The sequence below is a fragment of the Psammomys obesus genome, unplaced genomic scaffold (assembly GCF_907164565.1).
Source record: "Psammomys obesus unplaced genomic scaffold, mPsaObe1.curated_primary_1811, whole genome shotgun sequence".
In the NCBI taxonomy this organism is placed as follows: Eukaryota; Metazoa; Chordata; class Mammalia; order Rodentia; family Muridae; genus Psammomys; species Psammomys obesus.
This window is the reverse complement of record NW_026596040.1, coordinates 6233584-6256985: the sequence shown is the minus strand read 5'-3', so window position 1 is coordinate 6256985 and position 23402 is coordinate 6233584. Positions and strand designations below refer to the sequence as shown.

Below are 23402 nucleotides of genomic sequence, written 5' to 3'. Positions count from 1 at the left end.
GCTCACTTCTGCCGAGCTTATACTAAAATCAGAAGGGTACAGAGAAGAAGGGCATGGCCCCGGGCAAGAATGACGCGCAAATTTATTAAGCATTCCATGATTAAAAAAGCAACTTGGAAGATTCGTGAAGACCCCTCTCAACAGTATAATGAAGAGTAAGCAGTTGCTGGTGTGGATATTCTGAACAGCCAAATGGTGAAAAACAGTTAGCCAGAGACGTTCCAGCTGAAGAGCTGCCTCCGAGCTGTAGGGAAAGCTCCAGGGTTGCAGCTTGGGGGAGTCATCATGTAGGTTGGGGTGGGTTTTCTGGTGACACAGGAGTCATCCCTGCCCTTCGTAAGTAAGCCTCCCCGCAAACTCCTGTTGATAACCCCATAAAAAATTCACTAGTCTCACCAAATTGGACATTGATGCAAACTTTACTTTGGTCTGCCAGGGGCTCCTTTTCTGCGATGAGTCGAAATATGTGTTATGTAACCCCAGAACAAGTCTGTCACACAGCACATCCCCGTTTGGCACTTTGTGGGTGCTCTGGCCCTGCTCCAGTCTCTACCCATCAAGGAATGGAGGACTGAGGACGTTATCTATGGAGCTGTCTCCCTGGCCCAGGATTTAAATGCTATTTTCCTCTACTCATCATTGTATAAATCCCTTTCTCTTCAAACATATTTATAAATTTATAATCTACCTGATTTATACTGTACTCTTAGCCATTTATTTTAACTGCTACTTAAAAGTTAATACCGGCAAGTTCTTTTTCCTATTGATGCAGACTTAAATTACATTCAGCTTTTCCCAGGTTTTAAAACAAACAAACAAAAAAAAATGCTGCGGGGTTGAAAAGATGACTCAGCAGTTAAGAGCACTAGCTGCTCTTCCAGAGGTCTTGAGTTCATTCTCAGCAACCACATGGTGGCTCACAACCACCTGTAGTGTGATCTGATGCCCTCTTCTAGCATGCAGGTGCACGTGCAGATGGAGCATGTACATAAGATATCTCATATACATAAATAAATACATCTTTAAAAAATATGCTGCAACAGGCTGGAAAGATGAACACTGGCTGTTCTTTCAAAGGTTCTGAGTTCAAATCCCAGAAAACATACGGTGGCTCATAGTCATCTATAAGGAGATCTGGTGCTCCTCTCTTCTGGTCTGCAGGCACACAAGCAGGCAGAATGATGTAGCAATAATAAATAAATAAATAAATAAATAAATAAATAAATAAATAAATAAATATATTTTTAAATGCTGCAAGGAATTACTGTTAAATTTGGTGTTCATGATCTGTGTCCCTTGTCAGGTCCAGGCACCACCCTCAACAACTGAATTAAAAGAGCCAAAGTATTAGCAGAGAGCAGAAAAGGAGATTTTTATTCAAATTGGCCTCATTGGAAAGAGGGACAAAGAGATTCAGTGACCCTCTCAACTCCATTTTTGGGGTTCTGAAGTGAAACTGAAGTTTAAATAGTAGACCAAGGTTATGCACACCTAAGCAGTCCCGGTCAAGGTATGGTCCCCACTACTGTCAGAATCTGGGCTTCAGACTCTTACTGTAAGGTGACCAGTTTGTACACCTGTGTGAAATCTCTTTCTGGCTGACAAGCTTCCCTGCTAGCTGGGGCCTTCTTTTCTCAGAGTGAAATTCCTGGGGGAATTCTCATTTCTGTGGGGCAGGCTATTTCAACAGTCCGATAGACTGAGAGACTCACGTGTCTCTTTAGATCTTTACCTCTGTCAGGCAGGTTGTAGAATGTTCTTACTCAAAGAGCTTCCCTAGGATATGTATTTACAAGTACTGAGTCTGCATACCTGTAGGTTCGATAATGCCAAATAGCTCCCAACCACCCAGTCCCTCCCTAAAGACCTTCCTATCAACACTACTGCATTGGGGGCCAAGTTTCTAAGCCATAAACTCTGAGGAGATATACAAACTACAGTAGTCAGAAGCAAATGCTATAAAGAAATATAATATATAGTTTACCTCTAATTAAGGAACAGCATTTTACTCAGGAAATAAAATATATAGAAACTGTAATTACTGGAGCTGAAGATATGGCTCAGGGGTTAAGATCACTGACTGAGGGCTGGAGAGATGGCTCAGAGGTAAAGAGCACCAGCTGCTCTTCCAGAGGCCCAAAGGGCAATTCCCAGCAACCACATGGTGGCTCCCAACCATCTACAATGAGATCTGCTGCCTTCTTCTGGCATGCAGACAGAACACTGTATACATAATAAATAAATAAATCTTTCTTAAAAATAAAAACCACTGCCTGCTCTGCCAGACAACTGGGGTTCAAATCCCAGGACCCACATGGCGGCTCATAACTGTCTGTAACTACAGTTCTAGGGAATCCAACACCCTCATACAATCATACATGCAGACAAAACACCAATGCACATATAATAAAAATAAATAAATTATTTTTTTAAAAAGAAAATGTAATTACTTTTTTTTTCTTTTCATTTATTTGGTAAGTCTGGAGACTGATCCCTACGTCATCATTCCAGCCCTAACTTTGCTTTAAAGTTTGTTTCCTCATTCTATACAAATGCCCTTGGCTAAGGTCACACTTTATGAGTGCATTTCAGAATCTTCTGCAAACAGATCTTATGAAGCAGATGAGGGTAAGAACAGAAAAAAAAGGGTCTCTATCCTCCAGGAAGAGAAGGGCCTGGTGAAGCTTGGAGATGCCCAAGTAAACTCTCCAGTTCGTTTAGGAAACACATTCTAGCTGATTCCTTTTCCTGGCAGACTCATGACCTAACAAAATGAATGCTGGGGGAATGTAGGAGTCATGCAAGGGTGGTTTGCCTCTTCATCTGGACATCAGCTTCTAAGTTTGGGCTTTGAACGTCATAAGAATTAATTTTAACTGTCTTCTCTTTCTCGAGTACTGTTAACATTTAAAGTATGTTTAATTTCACTTTCAGCCAGAGCCTGAGGAAAGTGCTAAGAGGTTAAATAATTTACTGAAAGTCACAGCCCACATGCGTTGCTGTCCCTGTTACTTTCAACAACTGGTTGTTTTTTTTTAGGAGTTGTTGCTGGGAATCAAGATAGCTCAACAGGTTAAGACGCTTGCCACTAAACCTGACAACCTGAGTTACATCTCTGGAACTTACATGGGAGGAAGAGAGAACCAGCTCCTGTTAAGTTGTCCATGCCTGTGCCCCCATCTATAAATACACTAAAAATTGGAAGTGGTTATATGAGCAGAGGCCATTGCAGTAGTTGACAGTGGTCTTTAGGGGCCCAGACCAACCAGAAGCTTTGCAAATACACTATAGAACAGGGCCATAATAATAATAATAATAATAATAATAATAATAATAATAATAATAATGGTTGTGAATTAAAGAAGCCCAAACCCACCAGGATGGAGGACAGGAGGGATTCTTACGGCTGTAAAGAAGGAAACTAAAGTGGAATTCTGTCCAAAGTTCTCTAGGTTAGCCTACAAAGAATGCCGCTGAGCTCTTCTGAAAGCAAGCACAAAGCCTCTTTTGTGACTGCTCTGAAAGAAGTGGAGAGTGGTGTGGAGAAATGCTGTTTATGTGCAGATGTAAAGCAAAAGTAGGCCACACGCTAGCAAAGGTCAAAATCTATCTTTCATCAAAGGAATAGAGGAGACTGTGCAAAGCCCACGGCCAGTGGACTAGTGACCCACGGCAAAGAAAAGGCCATTGTTGTAGCTTAAGATAGTTTTGTGAAAGGATTTGTATCGTCCTGCGCTAGCGCACTCGGGGGGGGGGTGGTGGTGTCACAAAATTGGACTGTCTACCACAGCAAGTTACTTCATATGGGAAACATGAGAGGCAAAACATCCCAACAGTCTTGAAATTTCCATTAGATACACAATGCTTAGAGATGGGTCTTTAGAGATGGCGCTTGTTCCACTGAATTAGTTCTTTCTGGGCAACATAAATCACAAATTGGGGGCTATAGCTGATGTCACTGTGGTTGCCTTTGAAGTGTAAGTCATTTTCAGAAGGAATTGCCTGAGCTGTGAGCTTCACACACTCCTCAGGAACAATCCTCCTGTGTCTTGAAATTTGTTATTCACAGGTTTCTCTGAGTGGTGTGTCACACTTGAAAACCACAAGTTTGACTGGGAAGAATGTTCTAGACTCTTGTGAAGATGAGACAAGCCTGTTTAACTATTCGAATTTTATTCTCCCTTTGACGTGAACCTGTGGAACACTCAGATAGGTAACTCATACCTTGTTAGTATTCCTATGAGAGAAAACAGGTAGGCATTTTGCACGCTAGGCAGCACCCACAAACATTACTGCAAGCATTAGCGGTGTTTAAAATGTTTCTGGTTCACAACTGGTGGTTGTATAAATGTGCAAGGCTTAACGTTTAGACACTGTATCTTAGGACATTCTCTTACAATGCAAACCCATACGCTCAGTTTCATTCTGCTTCTCAGGTCAGAGGAGGAGACAGGCTACGCTGGAGTCGGAGGATAAATATCGTTCTACGTGTGTGTTAGTTATATGACCTAAGTAAAGCCACAATCTGTTAATACAGCCATGGATTTTTTTTTTCTCACAATGTCATCAGATATCTTGGTAAAAGTGAAGTTGTGCTTTCCACAGTGGGCAAAATGATCAAAGTTCTTCACTTTCATAGAGTCCAGATTGAGCTGCCAGGCGCTGAAACTCTCCTTCAGGGTTAAAAGCTTGCTTCACATTCAAACCTTTCCCATTTAGTGCTAAATATTTGCTGAACGTTGGTCGAACACGCAGCTGCTTGGGAGCTGGGAGCGTTTGGTTTGGACGGGCTGAAAGGAATAGAAATTAATTCAGAAAAGTGGTTTAAAATATACCAGCTGACCTTCGTAGCCCCTGACAGATATGGTGGAGAAATGATTATAGAGAAAAGTTCCCCACGGGCCACAGAAGGCTTGAGCCTCATGTTTCTCAGCTCTCTGGTTAAACTGGGCTGCTCTGTGACATACCTGTGACGTCTAATCTCGTGTTACATGAGGCCACACCAGCCTCGTTGACTGCTGACACTGTATACCAGCCAGCGTCTTTCTTGTTTACATCTTTTATCAGCAGAGTTACTCTTCCGGCATTATCTTGATATAAGCTGGAAAGCAACAGACAAAAAACTAAGGTACAGGAATTAAGTGGTATGGCTGCCTTATAGAATCTAACTGATAAGGAAAGGCTGTGAAAAATTCCAAGACTGTGTCTAATCAATGTCAAGTGGTTACTGATTTTTTTTTTTTTAAAGTTAGATATCCCACCTATGAGTGGAGGTTTAACCTAGTAGAGAATTTCTCTAGCATGCACAAGATCCTAGGCTGGATCTCTAGGAGACTCATACACCCTTTCTCCTGCTGCTGTCCCCAGAAGTTCCTTTTTAATCTTTTTATGTCATTTATTTTTTGTAGCCATGGTTCTTCATTGTCAACAAAAGATGAATTTTAGACTATTATGTCTTATTTTCAGGATTACTTGAATCTGACTTAAATATGTATTTATAAGAACAGACAACCCAAGATAATAATTTTGTATGTATTTATAATGTGTGTAAAATGTATAACTAGATTCATCCAACCCGTGTACACACCAGTTAAGAAAATATCATCTCAGCTGGGCATGGGGGCCCATGCTTTTAATCCCAACAGTCAGGGGAGGCAGAAGCGGGCGGATCTTTGTGAGGTCAGCCTAGATTACAAAAGTGAGTCTAAGACAGTCAAGGCGGCCCAGAAAAACCCTGTGATGAAAAACAAACAAACATAGACATAGAAAGTAGGAAAAGACAGGAAACAGGACAGGAGTCTTCCATAGAGGGCCTCTGAAAGACTCTGCTCATCAGCATATTGAAACAGATGCTGATACTCATAGCCAAGCTTTGGGCAGAGTGCTGGGAATCTTATGGAAGAAGAGGGAGATAGAAAGACCTGGAGGGGGTGGGCACTCCAGAAAGAGACCAACAGAACCAAAAAATCTGGGCTCAGGGGTACCTGCAGAGACTGATGAATCACCCAAGGACCATGCATGAAGAGGATCTAGACCCCCGGCTCAGATGTAGCCCATAGGCAGCTCAATCTCCATATGGGTTTCCTAGTAAGGGGAGCAGGAGCAGTCTCTGACATAGACTCAGTGGATGGCTCTTTGATCACCTCCCGCTAGTGAGGTGGCCTAAGTAGGCCACAGAGAAAAAGGATACAAGCAGTCCTGATGAGGCTCATGCTAGGGTCAGATTGTAGGGGAGGAGGGCCTCCCCTATCAGTGGACTAGGGGAGGACATGGGGGAAGTGAGGGAGGGTGGGGATGAGAGGAGATGAGGGAGGGGGCTTCAGCTGGGATACAAAGTGAATAAATTGTAATAATAATAATAATAAATTTAAAAAAAAGAAAAAAGGGAAAAAGACAAATGTACTCCAAAATCAAATAAATGTTGCTTTAGTTGAATATGTACACATGTAGAAAATCTCATTCTTTTTATATAGCGATTGTAAAACAATGTGTACATAAAATTTTTAAATTTATGGAATTGTTCCAAAATAAATGTAATTGTATTTTAAAACCCAGCATGCTTTAGTGTTTGGCATTTATCTGATCAATACTTATTAGCACTCAAAACATTAATGTTAGTGATTTTGAATTCTCCAATTATTATAATGCCTAGTTGTAAGTAACCAAGTGATTATTGTTTATATAAATGAATGAACTGTTCTATACCTAAAACAACAACAACAACAAAAAAAAAAAGAAAAACAAACAAATAAGAAAGTCTCATCTCACCTTATCCGATCAGTGTTGAACTGGACCATTTCATTGTTTCTTTTCCAGAAAAGCTTTGGTGGAGGAATAGCTGAGATCTGGCATTCTAGCTTCACTGAATCTCCTTCGAAAACTTTTTTACTCTGTGGCTTGTAGATAAACATTGGTGCTCTTTTATGTTCTTTTGCTGAATATATGTTAGAAATCAATAAAGATCACATTAAGCCGAATTATATACCATTATGAAATTTGTATGTTAACATGAAGGCTTTAAAAAGCAACATCAGGATTGGAAGCTTTTTTCCTCTTAGATAAAATACTGTAACATACATTATTATTTTATTATATTCGGAGTTCTTAAAACGGAATATAATGAGCTATTGATGTTATAACTATCTTTCATTTAAAAAATAAGTCATTTCATCTACAGGGAAGCAGCATGCATGATGGGAAGAATGGAAGAGAGGTATGATTCAGCTCCCTATTGGGGGAAGGCAACTTAGCAGTGGAGGATTTGTCCTGCATGTGCAGGGCTGTGGGCTTGACCCTACAGAATGAGATCTACATGGGCCATGTAAAATTGGAAAATTTTGTTTACTTTCTCTGGGCCTCAGTTTTATCTATTGCTAACTACACTCTCCAAAACCACCAAAATCAAACTCCAGGTTGTAGTGACAGATCTGTCAGAATATGAAAGAACAGATGCTTCGTAATAATATGCAGATGTCAGTAATTATCACAATCACCTACAGCATGAGGAAACGGGAAATGGTGACTGAACACTGAACCTGGCTCTTCTAAAGGAGACATGAAGATGCTGGATGGATTCCAGCCAAGGTGTCTCTCAGCTGGAATAAGACATTATTATGAACCCACTGGCACAAATACGATTTACTCAAAGCTTAATAGCATAAAAAGCGTGTGTACAGGGCGTGCATGCACATATATGTTTTATCCCCAGCTCACTCCCTGATGCTCTGCTTGAGGTCCCTACATCTCTACTATGATCTTAAAGATCTTTCGTTGAGACTAAGCTTAAGAGCACCATCCATCCTTTAACCCAACCAGACTTTTACATAACAAACAGTAATTCATTACATATTTTTTTGTGAGACCATAGTTTAATGCATTAAGGATGACATATTTAAATTACTTGGACATGAGTTTTCATAGAGCTATGATGCCATAGTGTGAGGTGAGAGTTTGTCAGACTCTATTTTCCCAAAGAAATGGGGATTTTGTTTGTAGGGGGCAGTTATAACTGGATGCCACTTTCCTAAAAATTAACACCTACCTACTCTTCATTTTTTTTTTTTCAAGTAGGAATTTACATTATGAGAGCCTGTGACAATTCACATCAGTATGATTCAGAATGGCCATACTGTCGACTATAGAGAAGATAAATTATTAGACTAAAGTTTCTGGTTCGAGCTATATCAACAAATGCCTATACTGTCTTATTTGATCCCTCTAAAATTATATCATATTTTCCCTACTGATTCTTCCTCAGCCATGTTTACGCCTGCTCTATTCACAATAGCTAGGAAATGAAAACAGTCTAAATGCCCTTCAGCTGACAAACGGACAATGAAAGTGTATACATATACATTCAGGTAAAGGAAAAATAATAATGACATTGCAAGTAAATGGATGGAATTAAAACATTTATTGTTTGGGGTAACCCAGACCCAGAAAGAAAAAAAAATTAGTATGTTCTTTCGCATACATGATTCCTAGATCTAAATTTTAAGATGTGGGTATAACTTGGAGCAACTGCAGAAACTAGGAAAGAAAAAAAGGAAAGACTATGGGAGGGGCTGAGGAAGGCCCTCAGAGAGGGGACATAGCTGACTGAAGTGATTGAAAGTCTCCTTTCAAGGACTAGCTTTCATAATACCAAAGGGAAATACATACTGGCAAAAGGGTGAAATACTCGATAGTTCTACCTGGCTCTGCTGAACAATGACTAGCACTACAAGATATACCGAAAGGTGCAGTCAGACATTGGCAGTGACCAACAGCTCTCTGGACTTAAGGCCGACTCAACGGGAAGAGAACCCCACCTGGTACTGGAAACCTAGCCAGCTACCTGGGACTAGTGCATTCATGGAGGCTTAAAATGAGAATTTACTGCTCTCACTTTATTAGACCAGCACAATTCCTTACTGTGTTCTAAATACTTTCCTTACTGTGTTCTAAATACTTATCTTTACACCCATAGGTAAGTGTAGCTCTCATCCCTCATCAAAGAAGCTTCTCTTTGCAGTAGGGTGAGATCATAACTAAAGCATACACCTAGTCAAGTACAGAGAAAAACTGACTGTGAGGTATGCAGCCTCGATAGATCGTTCTACAGCACAGCTCCTGCACCAAAAGCTCAGGAAACATTTTTAAAAATGGGGCAGAAAGATTGTAAGACCCTTAGGAAGAGGAAGTCTGCTGTGGGATTGTGCCTCACAGCACGGGGCTAGAAATATAGGGAACCTTCACCCATGACACCTTAACATTACTTCTGCCTAAACAAGACCTGAGCAAGGAGGATACCAGGAAATGTGCTAAGACGAAAGAGGGAAATCTCACAGAGCTCTATTCTTTGACAAAGAGCTACAGGTAACAGAGAGGGAGACCTGGTCGTCTCAAGGGGTGAGATCCCTAATCAGTTATAAAATACCAATGGTCAGCTCTGAAATCTTACCCAAGAAGCAACGCTAAACAGATTCAGCGGAGTATCTATGTGTCTGTCTATCTCTGATAAACGTAGAAAGAAGCCATACATTTGAGAGGATCAAAGGAAGGACTGGAAGGAGAGGGCATGAGAGGGGCTGGAGGAAGGAAAGGGAAGGGGGAAATAACGTAATTATATCTTAACTCAAATTAAAAGAGAGGAAGCAGGATAAGCAAGCCCTAGGAAGCAAGCCAGGAAGCAGCTTCCTCCATGGATTCTGCTTCTGTTCTTACCCCCAGGTGCCTTGGTTCCCTTCAGTGGACTGTGACTTGGGATATGTAAAGCAAGCCCCTTATTCACCCCTTCCCAATGATTGAATCAATATAAAATTGTAGCACTGACTTATTACCTTTCCAGGAAAGAACCAGAGGTAAAGCCATCATTCGAATTTTACTGTTTTCCTTAAACGTCTTTTTGTTGTTGAAGGCATGAACAGCCATCACACTAGATTCTATAGGTGTTAACCTTAAGCATGAAGTCCTCCAGGTTTTCCTTTTAAAATCTTTTTTTTTATAATACTCTTTTTTTTTTCCAGCCATGTAGCATTTGAAGGATCTCTTTGGAGGCTTACCCAGGACATCCAGTTTCACCGTGAAGGTGGCTTCTCCAGCTCTGTTCCTGGCCACGCACGCATATGAACCTGCATCTGATGCTCTGACCACTTCAAAGATGAGGGAGTGAAAACCCTTCTCGGACACTATCATTTTGTGCAGTTCATCTGACTGCACTGGTCTCCCATCTAGATACCATGACACATCAGGGGCTGGCAGCCCACTCACCTAGAAACAAAACACAGCATTTTTCTATTTATGATTTTCACAGCTTCATAGTCTAGATTTACGGTTGAGAATACAAAACATTTACAAAGCATTTGCAAATATATTTATTGTCAATTTTTATTGTGAAATTATAGACTTGAAATTAATGTATTGTTTTTAGACTACATCTAATTCTTTCAAATACAGCCCTCAGGCTCTTTAGTACCTCTTTTGGTTCCTTTATCTAGAACATTAATTTATAATTTATGTTCCACAAAGAATATGGAAGTGATGACTAGCCAGTCTAGCTAAGAGTGAAACCAAACAAAGTCCTACAGGCAGGTATGTGGGGCTTTCAAGTTAACAAATAGTTTTAAAAAAACAACTCTTGAGCTACAATTTTTCACATAAGTGTTAGTTCTTTAAATGTTTTCATGTGAAGACATTCAACCCTAATAGCAACTCTCACTGATGAGGAATCTGGAAAATTACTTCAGGAGGAAGAGTTTTCAGCTTTAGAATAATAACATGACAGTCTCTTCTGTAAGGGGTGCAAGTCTACTTGAGACACCTATCTCGTGTGTGTGTGTGTGTGTGTGTGTGTGTGTGTGTGTGTCCAGTACATCTGTTTACTCAGGCAATCGCCCTAATTTTATGGCGTGACTACTATTTGTCATTCCCATTTCACCGATGAGGTGATGAAGCATAGGTTAGATACCTTGTCAAATTTTACACAGGTGGAAGGTGGCGCAGCCAGTGTTCAAATGTGTGCCAACTCAGCTTCAGAATTTGTGTTTCTTTTCATTGTACATAGTGTTTTTTCAAGCTGTGTGGCAATCTGTAAAACTTTGGGGAAAGGGACATTTTCCCCAACTTAGTACCCCATTGCTGATATATCCTTAGCATTTAAAAACTCTTACTTTGAAGTCCATTCTGCAGAACCTTCCCTCTTCGATAGACATGTTTTCTGGCACTTGAATGAAGCGGGGCGGGTAAAACTTCTCCTGGATGGCATCCTGGTCATTGGCCTCTGCTCTGGAGGATGATCTACTTCTAAAAAAAATATTAAATATGATTGTGCAGAGACATTCTTCCTTTTCCGTCCACACAAGACAGGGTAGCCATCAGGTTACAAAGCCCAGAGACTTTGGTTTGGTCTGATGGTATGGTGACAATGGAGAGAGGCATTAGGGGTGATGTATTCAGTGGCTTACTTGATTACTGGCAGAAATTTATCAGTTTAGAAACATCTGGTATAAACTGAACAACCCTCTCCTTTTTAAATTATTCCTTATATTGAGCAATGTGTGTCTAATAGTCAATACTGGGTTTTCCGTGTTTTGACAGTTATTTAACATGGAAATGTGGTACTGACTATATGACTAAAATGTTTGTTTTTTTAACTCCTTTTGAGGTAGCTCTGAAATTTGACAATTTTTTCATCATCATTTTTGATATTAGAAAATGCACACTGCGTTTTGAAAGAGCATAATAAACTAGAGGGTTGTATATATGTGTTATATTTTTAGTGCAAAACATTTTAGATTCCAAAATATATCTCTCTTTACAAATTAAACAAAAAATTACCTTACTTGTGATGTGGGAACTTGGAGCCGTGCGTGTTCCGGGTTATGCTGCTTGAGATGAAAACAAAATGAGAATGTTAACACGTAATCGGTCCTTTCAGATGAAGCAGAAGTGAGGAATGGTAGCTGAGAGGAATGTTTCTAGTTGGGCTGTGGCTGTTTCTGTATATCTACCATTTAAGATATAGGACACTAACTGCCTATTTCTTTAATAAGAACCCCACGGAGTTAATAAGATGGTCTCATGAGTGTGATTTATGAAAATCAGCTGGACCCAAATGGCAGGGGAGCTTACTCTTCAGAAAACTGTTTTATGATAAAGGATGATGTGTCCCTTTGATGTGTTTGACATGAGGACAGGCAGTACATGTTGTCCTTTAGCAAAGCAGGAATAGACATGAGGTCACTTGTGCTGGCAGTAGGCAGTGGGTATCAAGCTACTGCTGACAAGTTCCACCAATAACAGTAAACACATATTAGACTGGAAAATACTTCTTCTTTTAGCTCATGGTATAAAGTCCCATTGGACACCATGGGAAATACAGATAAAACTCTAAAAACAATTGAAACATGAATTAGTTCCTGCTTAATAAAAGGATATTTACCTTTTATGATTCATATTGAGTGCCAGAAAATTATTTCTATTTGAAAACAATGTTAGGAATTGAACATTATAACTGGATTAATCGATTATATATTTACTGTTTGCTTGTCTAAATGTTGCTGTGCTTGGCACAGTGAGAGACTGAAAGAAGGAGAAAATATACTCAGCACAAATACCTTTGAATATCTGTACAGGGCCACAGAAAACCTGAGTTCGAGACATTTTGGGGATGAATCTCCTTAACCAATGCATTTTGGCTTTTTAAACACAGTAAACATTTCGGGCTAGTCTTAAGATTCCTTAAATGAAATGTCAAAACAACATATCAATTCAGCAAACAGCCTATTATTTTTTAGCAAAAATATCAAGCCTAATAAGAAAACACAAAATCTTCAAAATAACTATTTTCTAAAACAAACTTAGTTTTAACATATGCTCAGAAATAGCAGAGGTGTATTTTGTCTGTAGTTCCACTGTGATTGAACAACATTTCTTATTACTTAGGATTACTGTTTGAGAGTATAAACAGTAAGATTTAACCTTTCTGGCTTCGTTGTGTTTCTGCTGCCATCCTCTTGTCCTGCCATTACCACCTTCCCTTTAAACACTCTCATAAGCATTAAGTAACTTTTTGAATAATTTCAACCAGTAAAGATAGAGTTGTCTTATTCTGGCTATAACTGAGTTCATGGCCAGAGTTCAACACAGAAGATGCTCCATGTAAATTTGTTGAATGGGTGGAAAAATCAATGAATGAATAAATGAATGAATGAATGAACTGGTCAGTGTCTAAGATCTAGTTCTTACTCCCATTAGAGTCTGCTCCATCCTTTCTAGTTGGTCTAGTTGCCCTTAACAAAAACAAATACATTTTGTGCTTATTTCAAATTTATTTTCTATTTTCATTTTTTTCTGTGTGTTGACATCCAGTTGGACCAGCACCATTTGTTGAAAATGCTGTCTTTTTTTCCACTGAATGGTTTTGGCTTCTTTGTCAAAAATCAAGTACCCATAGGAGTGTGGGTCTTCTATTCAGTTCCATTGATCCTCCTTTCTGTTTATATGCCAATACCATGCAGTTTTTATTACTATTGCTCTGTAGTAACAGCTTGAGATCAGGGATGGAGATATCTCCAGATGATCTGTTGTTGTACAGGATCATTTTGGAGATTCTGAATTTTTCATTTTTCCATATGAAGTTGAGAATTTTTTTTCAAGGTCTGAAAAGAATTGTGTTGGTATTTTGATAGAAATTGCATTGAATCTGTAGATTGCTTTTGGCAGAATGGCCATTTTTACTATGTTAATCCTACTGATCCATGAGCACAGGAGATCTTTCCATCTTCTGATGTCTTCTTCACTTTCTTTCTTCAGAGACTTGAAGTTTTTTTTCAAACAGGTCTTTCACTTGCTTGGTTAGAGTCACACAGATCCCAGCGTCATCTCTGTTGCTCATGTCCTTGTAGACTATTTAAGAGGGCGGTTTAGAGAGGGAGACAGAAAGTGTAACTGCCCTTCAGTTTGCCTTTCTCACTGGACATGTGTCTTTGAGTTAAGTTACCTGTTATAATTATTTGGTCAAGTGCAAGTCTGTGTGTTTCCACTGTATTTTGAAGCTAGTGCTTTTTTTTGGTGGGGGGGGGGAGAGGGAAACGAGCTTTCATTAATCTTAGAGATATTACCCAATAGAATAATTTCATTAGTTTGTTCAGTAAAAGGTGTGTTTAAACTCAGAAGCATCGCAAAAAGAAGTAGATATGTCACAAATACAGTTTAAAATATCAAACAGCTTAATAATAATAATAATAAAAGTGCCCAAGAGGGCCACAGTTGTGTGCCGCTCTGTCCCAGATCCTCAGCAAGCTGAGGAAGGGGGAACAATTAAGCCCAGCTTTAGGGCTGACGTTCCTGTCTCACAACAAACAAACAAACAAACAAACAAACAAACAGCAAAGACCACTGTTACATATCAATCATTTTAAATTACCTGTGGAGAATCTTGGACATCACTGTTTTGAGCCTGAAACACAGCAGCAGCATTCTGCGGTCCTAACAACCTTCGGGCCATCTTCTCCTCATAGGTCAGTCTCTAGAGGACAGTGACAGGGGCGTTTGAATAGGAACACCTCTAAAAACTACTACTCTAAACTGTAGCCCTAAGTTTTGAACCATACCTTCCACAATTACCGAAGAGCCTTGTCTTCAAAATCAAGTGACTAATTCAATTGTATCTGAAGAGCTTATATAATAATTACAGCTGTTTTTATTTGTCCATAAAAATGTACACTAGGTGCAAAAAATTGATTTGATAGTATTTTCTATTAGTTGCTTTGTAAGCAGACATTTTATGTGAAGGTAATCTTATCTATCTATCTATCTATCTATCTATCTATCTATCTATCTATCCATTAATTTATTGAGACAAGATTTCATGGAGCACACACTTGCTTTGAACTCACTATGTAGTGAAAGCTGACTTTCAACTCCTGATCCTCCTGCCTTCACTCTTTCAACTTCAAGAATAACAGAAATGTTTTAGCCCCTTGAGTTTTTTGAGAGAATTATGTGTAAGACAAAATTTTCATTGTATTATCTAGGGTGATTTTTGTTCCTGTTTTGTTTTTGCTTCATCCAATTACTACTGAAAACCAAAAGACTAATAAGGAATTGCAAGCAAATGTTCCTTTAAAAATAAAAAACAAATCCTATTTCTTGCTGCTTTTATGGGCATAGATCTATGAGAGACAGAATTAAGGGTTTTTTTTGTATGTGTAGTTGTGCTGGATATCAATCTTACATTAGATAAGTGCTCTACCACTGAGCTATATCCTCAGCCTTAGAACTTTCTTATTGGAATCAGGTTTTCAGTTTAATTGGACATTTGTAAGAAACAGATAGTTTGCCCACTTGATTTCCATTATGAAGAAGGGTGTCCTTGCATTTCAGCTTTCTCTCCAAATCTTGAATCAATGCTTCTTTTGATCCTTGGATTTCATGGTCAGGAGTCCTTGGAGTAGGCTTAGCATTTGTAGTTTGGGATGGCATGGCATTCACAGGTTGGCTAACTGAGGGTTGTTGATAGCTTTAAAAAAGAAAATGATAGAATTTACGTCATTTCTGTAAGCCATCTTTAGATACGTTGAATCTACTGCTTAGAATTTCTAGTGTTGTTGAGAACAGCAATGATCCTGATAACAGTCAAGAAGGATATAAAAATGGCTACCACCTTAGCTTCTTTCTTGGCAGGAGAGACCTACATAATGGGAGAAAGAATTTAGACACAAGAAGGATATCTAGAAAAACTTGCCTAAAAAATGAGATGGTTAAAGGGCACTTTTGAGTTCTTTTAACCTTAGTGTTGAATTTCTTGTGTGGTGGAGAAGTGGATATCAGGCAGTAGGTGCTACAGCTGCCTCTTCTGGGCAGAAGAGAGAGCTAACTTTAAAACATTCTCTTTCTAGCAACCTGTGATCCCGGGCTAGGTGTGATGGTGTGAAAGTCTTTATGCTAGAGAAATTGGTAAATGCCACCAATCATGGCTTCTTTTTTTAGAGAAGAATTGACCAGCATACCACCCATGTTTTGTGAATATTTTACTACCCCTCAATGGGATCTCTGGCTTTCTTATTAATACCAAGTTCCAGTTAATTTTATACTCAACATGATCCAAGCCACTACATACAAATAACTTTTAATGTAATGATGATTTCTTCAGTATTGCTAAGTTGCTTTTTTTTTTTGGAGTAAAAAAGAAAGGGATAATTAGAGAAAGATAGAGTATAAAAAAGAATTTGGAAAAAATACGACCAATCCAAAAATGATTTGAAGAGTTCAAATTCTTATATAAATTCTGCTTCTCCAAGTTTCCATATTGACATTGGTAAAGAGCAGGGGCAGCAATTAAGGGATCCCTTATTTCTAGCTGTTTATGTGGCTCAAACTTTTCCTAATATTTTACATTGTTTTAACTTAGTTTTCTGATTTAGAACCTACCTGGGAAAATTTGCACCATTCTAGTTAATAGGGGAAAACTGGCCCCTGCTCTATCTAATTATTTTGTATTGATTATAATAAATGTTCCCTAGTCATCCAGATCCAAATGAAATCAAGATTCATAAAAGTACTAGTGGTTTCAGAGGAAATGAAGACTGAGTGGAACCAGAGCCTCCACGTTGTGGGCTGGGGGACCTGGTGATAATTCCAGGGTCTAATGTAAACAGACTGATGAATAACAGGTGCTGTTACTCATCACTGTGACACTTTATGTCCACCAACATAAAGCACAGGTATGAGAGAGCCTGTCAGCTGAGGGAATGGATTTTTATTTTTTTTGGAGTCAAGATATATACTGTCTTAGAAACTGATGATACCAATTATCCCTTTACATTTAGGTATCTGGGTTTTCCAGTTGTCTATATCAATTCTCAATTAAAGTCTGATTTGTTCAAAAAAGTAAATAGTCAAATAAATCAATATATAACTAAATAGTGAGTTCCATTCCTCAATTAAATTCCTGGGTGAAAGTGACAGTATTTCCTTTGCCTTTTAATATTCCTGCAGTGCATGCAATGGTAATTGCCTATAATGACTTTTAATTCTAGAGTCCCATCTGTTTGGTTAAGTGAACTAGAATTAGCCATTTCCGTTCTCATCATTTTATTTCCCAGAAAGCCTGATAAATTGTGAATGACAGCAAGTGTGAGAACCACAAGAAAGCCTCAGTTAGTTGGTTCACTACACATTCTTACAGGCTGCACATCAGATAACATATGTGCTAGACCTCAAACCTGTTCTTATAAACTAGTGCTGTGTTTTCACACTGCTTTATAGGCCCTTTTCTTTAATCACTGACAATCCTCATCACTAAATATGCTAAAGCTCAGAAAAGTGGTTTACCAAGAAGGCTATTTGCTGAATGCCTCACAGCAAGGTCTTTGGAAGGAATAATCAGAATTAAAGAATTCCCCTCACTTTCCACTGTGTAGTTTGATCCACTGCTAAAACTTTGCCTAAGAACTAACTACCACCGAGAAGCAAAATAAGACTTTCGAGTGTCTTTAGGTCAGAAGCCAAGGTATTATTTTAGAAGACAGAGTAATCTTGAGCTCATCATAACAATGAGAATTGTGCACAAATGTTCAAAGGGCCAGGACTTTCTACCCAGCACAGCTGGACAGAATGGGTATCAAGTAGCAATGGCAAGATTAGAAGAGTTATCAACAGTTGCTGAAAATGGAACAGCTAAAGCTGGGCCTTTGATCTCTGGTTTGTAGACCTCCCAGGACTGTCTTCTTAGTCTCTATTTTTGCCTCTCCTCTTCTTAGTTTTTTGCACAAAGCTAGGTATGTGGTTGAGGCACTGTGAATATTTGTTTGATAACTTTTTTTCCCCAAAGCAAAATTACAATAAAATTGAAAGACTTTACTAGGGAAAAATTATAGTCAGAGTAGGTTACATATTTAAGGTCCTGATATAAGAAACTGGGAGGCACTAAGAAGCTACATGAAGTATCATATTAATAATTGTGAACAAGAAATGGCTACAAAGTATGCAATGAATATAACTGGAATTTGTGTGGAGTAGGGGAGGAAGGTGTTCATTTGAAATATTAAGTCAAAACTATGGGAATGTTATATTCTGAGTCAGGAACCATTGACCATCAGCCATTATATATAATTCAGTTTAACATCTATAGAATTTCAACATGTTTTTGAGCATCCTGGTTTTTATTTTTCAAAGTAGGGAATAGGTTCCACTACAAGCTGGGTTGCTGTGGTCAGTTCAGCTGCTTTTCTGGAATTTCAACCAAAACTGTAATTTTCAGAAAAAAAAACTAGCTCAACCATCTTATTTGCTGAACGCTCCGATCATTTATGTAAGTAGACTGAATGTGTATCAGAACTTGATCTCTGTTCTTATCTATAGCGTAATATTGTATATTATCTACAGGCTAATATTGTACTCAGTGCACTGCTCTATAGTCTGCTCAACATCAAACACATCTCTAGAGAAGACAGAAGAATCAGCAAGAGTTCCAGCAGGACTCTGAGAAGACGTGGTCCATCAGACAATGCTTGAGATGCCTCTGATTTCATCTCTGACAGTCTCACCAGCCAAGAACTATGAAAACCGATAGCCCTAAATTTAAATAAGTGCAAAGTATTCAGTTCATGATTTAAAAAAAAACTCAGCTCCACATGGCGTTCTTCCTAGGCCAGCTTCTTCCAGGACAGTCTTCTGCTGTGGAAATATAGTGCACGCTTGCTTCAGGCTGTAGGTATTTGTTCCTGGCTTAGATCATCCAACAAAGTTCAACAAGTTATAGCTTCACTTACCCAAACAAACCTTAAAGCCACAAGACTTCATCTATCTCGGCCTCCCATCTGATTCTAGTAAGGACGGTTTACACAAGTGACCAACCATCTTAGTTCCAGACTTTTAAAAAGTGTTAGTTTTAAATTATATTAGCCAAGAGGATAGTCAGGATTAGAGGGAGAAACTGGTAGGAAGAAAAGACTATGACCGAGAAGAAACTTAATAGCCTTTGCTTATGAGGGAGGAAATCCTATCCACAGAGGAGCAGACAGGTGCTCTGCATCCCAGCCAAGCCAGACCTTAGAGGAATTAAATTTGCAGTAAGAGGAACTTAGCTTCGAGCTAAGCAGAAAGTTCATGGTTCCCTGGTATGTTAGAAGTCCATTTTTCGTTCTTTCTGAAGACGGAAAATAATAGGGACACAACTGTGAGGGAATAATGGGTAATTTGAGTTGCACCCAGCCTGGACACTGGGGAACGCGTTAGATGAGTTCTTACTGTCGGTATCCTGGCTCAACGAGACTGAAGCTCATTCTACCGTTTTACATTCTAAAGGGTAAGAGCAGCCCACCCTCAGATAAAGCACACGGCACGTGCAGCATACACAGATTGACTTACTTGGAGTCCACGGCGGACGGGATTTTACTGTTACTGTAATCAGGTTGAGACGGTAATATGGAGCTGAGGAAGCTGGCTGGGGACTGGTTATAGGCAGCAGAAACCTTTTGGCCTGGGTTGGGGCCAGCAAACTGCTGGGAAGCAGGGTAAGCAGAGGAAGACACGGTGATGTGAGAGCTCACTGTGGAGGAGGCAGAAAACCTCTGCTCCGTGCACTGGCGGGGCTGGATGACGATGGAAGACTGTTTGGTCTGGCTAGGGAAGCTGGAGACTTCCGGTCCTGGAGGCTGCAGTCTGGAGCCACATGGATTTTGGGACTGAATGAAGTGTTTTGGACGTTCGTAGTTAAACATGCTTAGCTGGTATGTGGAAGACGGATTTGCTCCCGGGAGGGTAGAGTCCTGACCGTGGGGTTGCAAGCCTAGAATTACAGAAGGTTGCAGCAAGTCACAAGCAGCCTTAGTCTGGTCCTCCTGGCCAAGATAAGGAGAACACTGTACTCCTGGCGTTGGTGTGTATACTGTTTCTGAAAGGAGGCGGATGATAATTACAGGTTTCATCTAAACCATATTGTTTATTTGACATTGTCAACAAAACCTTCTGTGCCCTTAGGATTGCTTCAAGGTATTTTTCCTGGCTTCTATCGTTTCTCTTTACCTCTGCCTTTGCCCAGGTGGCTCCCTTAGAATACTGGTTCTCAGCCTTTCCAATGCTGCGACCCTTTAATACAGTTCCTCATAAAATTATTTTCGTTGCTACTTCATAGCTGTAATTTTGCTTCTTTTATGAATCATAATATAAATATCTGTGTTTTCTAATGGTCTCAGGTGACCCCTGGGAAAGAGCCGTTCAACCCCTAAGAAGGGGTCGCGACCCACAGGTTGAGAGCCATCGACTTAGATCACGTAGACATGACTCTGTGCTCATCTCTGAATGAAAGCATTTTATGTGTAGGTTTCAAGATACACAACCACACATTTTTCCAAGGAGCTGTTTTTGATAAGAAATTCTTGTGATGCCAATCAATGTGATAGTTCTATCGCCTCATGATTAGATTTCATCCAGACACTGCGAGTTCTTTAACCTCAGAGATGTAAAGTTTTAAAACCAATAGCGGTTAATGTGCGTCAAGTCCTTCAAGACACATTCTTCACATTTCTCATCAGAGTAGATTAATGCCCCGTTTGGCATATCAATTAACATTACTTTAATGTCTGTTTCCCATTTCTCAGTTTCAAAAAGTAGGATGAACATCCAATTCATTATGACCAATTTTGAATTCTTCTTTACTATCACAGTTCACTGCCTCTTCTGTTCCCCTTGATTCTGTATTGATCACACTACCAAGGTAGATGGTAATTAAGGGCTGACTGCGTGCTTGCTTGTCTGTCTGTGTATAATATTTATTACACATTGCATTTGCAAAGCGATGTCATTTTTCTTATAATATTTACTATCAATCACTTTCTAGTGATTGATCTTAGTGGTTTCTTAATTATCTAGTTTAACTTATTTGTTTAATATGTAGTTTAGGCTAGTATTGAAATAATTATAGTTCTTATTATTTTAAATGACAATCAGCAAGTATAGACATAAGTAAAACAACCATGAAACTGGCCTGACAGTAAAGTAAAGATGGGTGCTATTTCTATTACTCTCTCTGGAGTGAGTGGCTTTTTTGTCTCCCTACAGCAGGCCCCATTTTTCCTCATGTTGCTGTTCAAATCCACCCTAAGGGATATCTTTGCCTCTGATTTTTCCCATCCCTATGTTAAATAAAGGCCAGAGCATTGCACAGAGCAACTAGTCCTGCAAATTACTGTAAAATACACTTTTTAATTCAAAATAGCAGTTGAGTTAGCTTAAAAAAACTATTATTTTGCTTCACACACTGTAGAGAAACCCTTAAATCTTGATAAATCAAATGTTTAGCTGCAAAGTTTACCAAATTGTTTATCTATTGAAACTGGGTGCTATATAACTATTTGCATTACAACCTGGAAGAAAATATTGTTCATGATTCATCTAGACCAAGGCAGTTCTTTCTAAGGTTTTCCTGGCTGGCTAGAGTTAAATTAATATTAGCAACAACAAAGCTGTAAGGAACGTGCATAGGAAAAGGCACTATTTGAGAAAGAACACTTGAAAAGTTATGTATTTCCTCATTTCGAGTTTATGAACCCAAATGCTTGCAACCAGAGTGAGTTGTAAAAAATGAACTACATGAGGCCTTTTTATTGTCAGAGAGAAAGTTTGAGAGGGCAGGGCATTTTTAAAAGAAGCTGTTGTTTCCTGAGATAAAAAGGCTTTATTTTAAGATAGCTGGTTTTATAGTGATGGATCTCTTTGCTGAATCTAGAGGTTGGTTCTTAATTTCCTTACTGGGCAGGACAGCTATACAGACTCATTTCCAACAGCAGGTGATCAGTTGCAGGCACAGGCTGCAGATATTTTCCAAAAAGAGCTTCTGGATTTTTTTTTGAAGACATTTTCAGAATGTCAACTGTCTTAAGCATTTTGGTATTTGTCTCTTTACTTAATATTGTATTTTTACAGCTCAGGTAAAGTCGCACTGTTTCAAAACCTTTGTTCTCGTCACCACAGCCTTTCCTACTGATGTTTACACAGTGTTGATGGAGTAGTGTTTCTCCAGAGAACTCTACTCCTCCTCTGTCATGACTATTCTACAGTTCAGCTCTATTTTAGATTCTAACAGTGTTCTTTATCCTAATAATGATGTGTCAATTTTAAAGACTATAAATAAAATATTCTGTCATCTCATATTATAAAAATAATACTTTAGGAATTTTTAATTTAATAGCTAATATTTACTAATATTAACCATTACAGATCCCTCTAGTATAGACTTTCACAAAAGACTGGATTGCGGCCACAGTCCCGAGTCACAATTATAATCTGATCAAATGAACATTTTCAAGGAAAAATAATGCTTTAAAATAAAGTCCCAAAAATCTTTGCCTGTGTCTTCTGCACAGGCCTCCAGTTTCAGTGGACTGAACAGGCCCCATTCTCTTTAAAACTGTGCGACACCATCATAAGATGGGAGCTGTCAGCTTTCCTTCTTTCTTTTTAATCTGAATATCACCTTTGTACTTAGTCCCCCGATTCAAAAAACAAAAACCAAAAACTCAAACCACAGCACAAATAAAGAAGGGACTTACCCTTAGCTCAGAGAGGGCCAGCTTGTCTCAACCCACTACTGAAAAGAAGGGAGCTGCATCTCCTCGCTCAGGCTAATGTGGCTCTGAGCCTAGTGTCACCACACCCTGACTTTTATCAGCTGCCGAACAGTGACATCTGATGTGCTTCCTGTCCATCTACCTATGCAGGCCTGTCAAAGTAAAAGTCCACAATCTACACAGTATCTCAGATGTCTTGGTGATATTTCAGGAATGGGATTACATGAGCTTGTCTCGCTGGCCTCTTTATTTTAGACATGAATTTTGACCATAAGCTAGCAGGCTCAAATAGGGTGAGGGTGGTAACCTGGAAAAAGGGAGAAAGTGGGAGAAAACTTCATTTTTACATGTATTAACGTTGGAGTTTAGAATCTCCCCCTCTGGGGAGATAAGGATAAAGGGAAGGAGACTGAGGACGAGTTGTTCTTCTCTGGTGAGAGAACGAGTAGGGAAGACTGCACACTTGTTTGTGTGTCGCCCTGTATCTGAGACCTTCCTTTTTTTCACTTGCTTAGTAAGAGGGGGATGGAGTCTGATTCAAACAGTGCATTTCAGGAGGAGGTGTGGTCAGGGCACGAGCCAGACACTGGAGTCATGCTGGCATCTGACCCGAAGGCAGACAGGTGGAAAGTGTCATTTAGTTTAGCAAGTTTATTGTCTCTGCCTAACATATGTCCCTGAGACCTAGCATTCTTGTTCTCAGAGTTTTTAAACCCCTTTAACTATCAAACAAGATTAAGTCTGTCAATGCTTTCTTGTCCCATCTCACTTTACACTGAACACAGTTTCCTTCCTTCCTTCCTTCCTTCCTTCCTTCCTTCCTTCCTTCCTTCCTTCCTTCCTTCCTTC

At 39.3% G+C, this 23402-nt stretch overlaps 1 protein-coding gene and 1 non-coding gene across 2 annotated transcripts; one reads left to right on the top strand and one right to left on the bottom strand.

The window, feature by feature from the left end:
* On the top strand, positions 1 to 104 carry LOC129688230 (U6 spliceosomal RNA). Its single transcript, XR_008721885.1, has one exon. It is a non-coding gene; the product is annotated as a U6 spliceosomal RNA (small nuclear RNA).
* Positions 105 to 4617: 4513 nt separating this feature from the next.
* On the bottom strand, positions 4618 to 19706 carry Myot (myotilin). The gene is made up of 9 exons (XM_055622942.1): positions 19354 to 19706; positions 15328 to 15502; positions 14408 to 14509; positions 11818 to 11864; positions 11151 to 11283; positions 10044 to 10251; positions 6769 to 6934; positions 4968 to 5101; positions 4618 to 4790 (listed from the first exon to the last, which is right to left on the bottom strand). The coding sequence occupies exons 1-9, from the start codon at positions 19704 to 19706 to the stop codon at positions 4618 to 4620; spliced, it is 1491 nt and encodes a 496-aa protein (XP_055478917.1).
* Positions 19707 to 23402: the final 3696 nt, after the last annotated feature.

Excerpts from the sequence above, each read along its gene's own strand:
- Myot (XM_055622942.1), bottom strand. The coding sequence starts at position 19,706 with ATGTTTAACTACGAACGTCCAAAACACTTCATTCAGTCCCAAAATCCA. Across the intron at positions 15,503-19,353 it reads CCGTCCGCCGTGGACTCCAA|CTATCAACAACCCTCAGTTA; the intron begins GTAAGTCAATCT and ends TCTTTTTTAAAG. Across the intron at positions 11,865-14,407 it reads ATGTCCAAGATTCTCCACAG|CATAACCCGGAACACGCACG; the intron begins GTAATTTAAAAT and ends CATCTCAAGCAG.